The 6,038-nt window shown below is 39.2% G+C and overlaps 1 protein-coding gene across 1 annotated transcript; it reads right to left on the bottom strand.

Annotated features, from left to right (window-relative positions):
• Positions 1-3,321: 3,321 nt before the first annotated feature.
• On the bottom strand, positions 3,322-5,793 carry LOC142785051 (uncharacterized). Its single transcript, XM_075883473.1, has 4 exons — positions 5,676-5,793; positions 4,883-5,140; positions 4,167-4,289; positions 3,322-3,610 (listed from the first exon to the last, which is right to left on the bottom strand). Exons 2-4 carry the CDS (start codon positions 4,977-4,979, stop codon positions 3,444-3,446), a joined length of 387 nt encoding a protein of 128 aa, XP_075739588.1. The 5' UTR covers positions 4,980-5,140; positions 5,676-5,793; the 3' UTR covers positions 3,322-3,443.
• Positions 5,794-6,038: the final 245 nt, after the last annotated feature.

Raw genomic sequence — 6,038 nt, 5'->3', positions numbered from 1 at the left:
AATATTTGATTAGCGTTGTCACAGGCCGATATATATTTTTATTTTCTTATCCATATTTGGCAAACTATGAGAAGGTAGCGTACGTTAGAGCCGGCTATCCCAACGTCATGGCAGTAATGTACAAGAATAAATAGCGCACGGTTATACAGTCACACGTGGCGGTTTTTATCTTCTAGTAACCTTGGGAAAACGCATTTTAACTATTTTTTCTATTTTTGACAAAGTTCCACCGGACGTTTTTGTATTTGGCTTCATTCGAAGAAACTACAATATATCAGCAATAGGGCGAATGCAAGCACCGCTGCAGTGGACGAGCGGTTACAGCGCGCAACTACAATCTAGGAGGTACTTGGTTCGATTCGCAGAATCACTGCGCACTTTTTTTTTTCAAGAGGTTGCCCTGCCTGACATTATGCGTGGTGGCGGGTACTAATTTTTTGAAAAGTAGGCTTTCGCACTTGCTTCTTTCACTCCCCTTTTGACCCAAAAGCGCTGTACTATGCTCCTTCAAAAATTAAACAATTCAGGGTTCACAATTTTCTCCTCCATCTTCTCTTATCGCAAAAGTGTCCAGTGCTGAAATACCAATATTATACCTGGTATATTACTTTTCACGTGTTTGGATATTCGGCCAGCAATCAGTCTTCACGGTGTTTTGAAGAAAATCTACACATGCAGTGAGCTAACTGCTTGCAGCCAAGTTGACTGCCTTTGTACGGACACGCTTTCGTGCTGATTTGGTGGGCATCATCACATGCAGCAAGACCAAAGAGCACGGACAGTTAGAGCTGACGCAAACAGAGTGATTAGTTTGTGTCTTCTCTCCCGCTATTTGTCGTGCTGCACGCTTCAGTGTAATGTCGCTGTCAATGGTTAAATTCAACTATAGCAGTTAATCGAGTTCTGCTGAGAGGGTCCCCTATTGTCCAGAATGGAACAGAACAATGACAATTGAATTTGTGTGATAAAGAGATACCCTGCTTTTGGTTAATAGAATAAATTTCTAAAGTGAAGTTTATTTTTTATTAACAACAGTTCCAGTGCAGATGAAAAGTGCATGGACAAAATTCGTCTATTCAGCTTGACTAGGTTTGTGACCTTAATTGTAATTGCGAACCGGTATCACAGTATGCATAACTATCACACACATATACAACCACGGGTGATAGCTTGCTTATTCTGATTAAAATTGAAAGGTTGAAATCGACATACTCAACCAACGCAATGTGTATGAGATATGCCATGTAGAGTAGCTATGCTCTAAACTAATCTTCGTAGGTTCGTTCCATTTTACCCAATTTCTTGCCCAAGACTGTAGGTTGGTAAATGAAACAACTCCTTCGAACACACATATTCTGTGTAAGGTTACATTTATTTTTATGCAGTACAAAACAAATTGAAATGTATAATGACTCAAAAGAGAAATAACTAGAAAAAAATTCAGCCAAATCATAACCAAGCTTACTCACCAATGATAAACGGATTCTCATTTAAAACATACATACATACATACATACGTACGTACATACGTACATATATACATACATACGTACATACGTACATACGTACGTACGTACGTACGTACATACGAACATACATACATACATACATACATATATACATACATACATACACTCAGGTGTAAATATTAAAATGAATGGCTATAAAACAACAATTCTAATATACTCATTTTGAATATACTACAGAAAGTAACTTACGAGAGAAATCCACCGGCACTGTTATGTCTGAACACACTGTTTCTCGAACCATCTCGCGAAAGCTTGATGCATAGTTTTCCGCTGCTGCCCAGTGACAAGCAGTTTTTATAAAAAACACAAGAATAAAGCCCTTGACAATGTCATGTTAAAGAAAAGGGCTGTGCATCAATATTGTGTACATGTCTGCAATATCACTCTGTTTATTTACATAGCTTGGCTCATTCACAACCCACTAACAAAGCATGTTAGGACACTTGGGCTGAAAGTTGGCACAGCGCGAGTGAATTCTAGACAAAACATGAATAATACAATTATAAGCTACTAAGCTCCTTGGTGCAAACAGTGTTTATATTGACAGCTATAGGTGTCATTTCGTTTCCCCAAAACACTTCTCAAAAGTAGAATCAACTTTATTTAGCTAAAAGTTTCTATTCAGGCGCGTCGTGGTGGCTCAACGGTGGAAGCGACTCTTTCGGCCAAGAAAAAAAAGACCAATTATTTTTCCAGTTCGTGAATTCACCCCATGCTAACATTGAGGCAGCTGGTAAGAGTGCTTTTGGAGAGAGGAAACCACCACATTCCCACCAGTTGTGGCCTTGCGTAGCTACTTCACTTGGACAAAAATGATTAAAAACACTCCTCAACAAGACTTCAAAGTTTGCACATCAACACAGTTCCCATACAGCTGTCTATTAGTCTGCTTGAAAAATATTGAGTTTACTGGTGGGCAAAGACTGTACACTATGTGAGGTGATGCTCCAGTGCACTGCATGTATGTCTTGCTGCTGGCCTCAACTGCGATGTTGCTCAGCACATATGCGTAAAATAACAACTAATATTATGCCACTGCAAAGTAATTATGTGTCATTTGCATGAAACAGGGACCACAATAAAAGAACATAACAACATTTGCCTTCTCAAAGTTCAGAAAATGTAAATAAATTTCGACAGAGTTTTCACAGTTCATCTGAGGATAGTAATATTGGTTGTAAACACATTCTTACTTCCACTAACAAATTATATTAAGATGCCAGATTCAATATTAGAGTATACCAGCCCTTTTGTAAGGCTAAAAAATTGTACAGGCACCTAGAAAAACACAAGAGAATGCATGCTTTAGTTACACATAAAAATAAATACTTTTATTTCTAGTCTGAGTAGAGCTGCATAGATGATAAGTCACTTGCATTACGTTATGAACAAACCTATCTGAGCAAAGTATACATTTAAAAAGTTATACTTACACAGTAGAGAAGTAGACTGTTGAAGGACATATAGGCAGTGGGATAATACCCAAGCACTAAAATATACTGTTAAAATATACTAGGAGTAGATGATCCTATTCCTTCCAAATAAAATAATCCACATAGATTCACTTCCCAGAGCTTATACACTCATGGCATCATTGGTGCTATACAAATGAGTGTACACTGAAGGATTACATCGACCAAGTACATGATTACTGCATCCATGGCTTTACTTCTTGTACTACAAAGAATGCAAACACAGTTACCATTGGCGACCATGGATGCTGTGATTTCTGGCATGTAAATGTAGAGGCACGCAGGCACTTAACACGCTTGTTAAAACTTCAGCTCAAAAATATTTGCCCACTAACACTACAGCAGCCTTTAAATTAGTGTCATAGTTTGGTATCTTCCATGCAAAATTTAAATAATTTCGAATGCAAGCAATTGAACTGCTGAATAATGCACTGCTAAAAAGTTAAGCAGCAGCTGCTCCTGACATTACAATGTGCTCTTTCTGCTGTTGTAAACTTTGAGCAGGAGAACAGTCACTGGCAGTCGCTTTATACTTGTTGGTCTTCTGTGCTCTGTTCTTGATGCACTGTACATGACTGTGGAGCACCAAACCCCTTGTTACTGCTGGAACTTAGAAAAATACAGATCATTGTTACAACCATGCTACATGCAAGAGTGTATAGTTGTCTATTATGTGCTCATATTTACAGATATTGTATTTTCAGAAGCCAATGACAAGCCTCTACACACACACACACACACACAAACACTGAAGACTGAAAATATATTTAATATAATACAAGAGCAAAACTACATTGTTATAGATGAAGGCATGAAACTTCTGCCAGACATAAAAAGCCAATAAGGTTTCTTCTATTTTGACTTTAAATTAGGTGCGAGAAGCAGACCACAAATAAGTTCACTAAGAAACACAAGTTAGACTGCATTACAACACAACAGCCAATGTTCATAACTTTAAGGCTGTCTAACATAGCTAGCTCAGCGTACTGCGTATAGGAGCAAATGGGCAGTCTAGAAGACACAAATATTTTGTGGATTATGAGTGTGCTTGTTGCTGACATCTATTATTCTAAATGAAGAAAACCTTTCAAAAATGCACTTCATCGGGGGAAATAATCATACGCAAGAAACACAACGGGCTCCTACAGGTGCCACCAACACTCACCATTATTGTTGATACCAGTGTCTTGCCGGATGGATATGCTGCGTCCTGCACAGAACAGCAAAGGAGCGCTCCATGACTTGGATTGCATGTGTGCTAGCTGCATCGCTCTGCGGCTGAAATAGGCTAGCCACAGACAGAGAAATGAGAAGCCATGGCTTTGAAACACACTGAACGTCACCTTTAGAGATCAACAATGCATACTTAGGTCAGGTAAAATTTGCAGAAAAATATATATCACTATGCAATCGTGGTGAACATGTTCGGCTGAAACACAAGCAACAGCACTGAGAGAGAAAAAGCTACATTAGGTAAAAGATGCAGTTACTGGCCCTATGTCATCTGAGGCTTCTTCAATAGGTCTTTCTCCTTGCAAGTTGTGAACAGCAAGGCAATTTTCACCCACTTGCTATTTCCTTCTAGAGCACTTGATCCACAAAAGGAGTCACAAGCTCGAGAGCTCAATAAGGAATGAAAGTATTTGTGCTCGTTTCAAAGCACAAGCTTTTGAATCTCAGATTATTGGAGTTTCATTCATAAGCTGCAGGCTTTCAGCTTTCAACATTCTCAATTATCTTGCAATTTAGTTCTATAAATGTTGCGTAGGAATTATGTGTAAGAATATTACAGGTATTCACTGAAAGCAACCATGCTTGGGTTTTCAATTTGTGCACAGTAAGTGGTGTTCACGTAATCGTATGTATTAAAGAAAAACTAACCTTGCAGCCAACCGTTAGGCAGTTTTGAGCGCTCGAAGCTCCCAAGCAGATCACAGTCCTTCCAGATGAGTCTGCTATGCATGCTTCCATGCCACATCCGCTGAATGATAACAGTCCCAGCAGTGACATAGGCTTGTACAGTTAGGAAGAACGTGTCCTTCCTATTTTTGTACAGGTGCTCCAAGTAATGATGAGGATTGACGTGCCAGAATGTGCAACCGATGCATCACAGGACCTTAACAAACCAATCTCTGCGATCTGTGAAGAGCCAAAAACGAGATATTTAAAAAGAATCATTAAAAGCACTCACTTCTAATACTTATTTGAGGAAGCTATCACTTCGTTAAAGTGACCAAAAGTTGCTATAATCACTTTGAAATAAACTGAAGCCTCATGTAAAATTTACGTACCGCAATATATATGTCCTTCTGAAGTATAGTACTACCACAGTGGTAATCATCTATTGAACTAATTTTCCAAAATAACTATAATTTTTTAAGTGCAACCTGGCTCCTGAAAAATAAATGCACATTAACTTTCCAACTATCAAACGTGGTCAATCGACAGGCCCAAACTTATAATCAAACAAGAGCTCACTTGTATCAAATCACAAAAAAACTTTTTATGTATTTGCTCCATAATATATGTATGTATATAACAGTAGTAGTAAATTTTTCATGCTTCTACTTACCATAGAGAAACATTACATCTGATGGGCTTAAAAACTTGCACACGTTATAGAACTGCGTGAATTATAGTACCGGTGAAATTTAGTTCTGCAAGGTGAACTCACCGATGGCAGAATTTAGTAGCCGTCGGTGTCATGAGGAACCAAGTACGGCCAACAGGCAAAGGGCATCTGCAGACTGGAAGCTGCCAATGACAGCAATGAAGGGCTGGCCAGGCGTGCACGTCCATTGATAAAATGTAGGAACTGGCCATGACCGCCTGTTGTCAATTGAGGCTCTAGTGCCGTGCAAAACGATGGCCAGACGAACTCGGAAACCTGTAGTTTGGCGATATTGGCCTACAACTTCATCCAAAGCAAGGCACCGGTGAAATCTTTGCTTTTTCTGGGGGCCGAAGGGAAGCTTGACGTTCACGGGCTCTCGCTGCCACATAGAACTCTCAAGTTGTAACCGAAGAACAGTCTAGG

Source organism: Rhipicephalus microplus, unplaced genomic scaffold (genome assembly GCF_043290135.1).
Source record: "Rhipicephalus microplus isolate Deutch F79 unplaced genomic scaffold, USDA_Rmic scaffold_17, whole genome shotgun sequence".
Classification (NCBI taxonomy): Eukaryota; Metazoa; Arthropoda; class Arachnida; order Ixodida; family Ixodidae; genus Rhipicephalus; species Rhipicephalus microplus.
The sequence above is the reverse complement of the archived record's forward strand: the minus strand, read 5'-3'. Positions and strand labels throughout refer to the sequence as shown.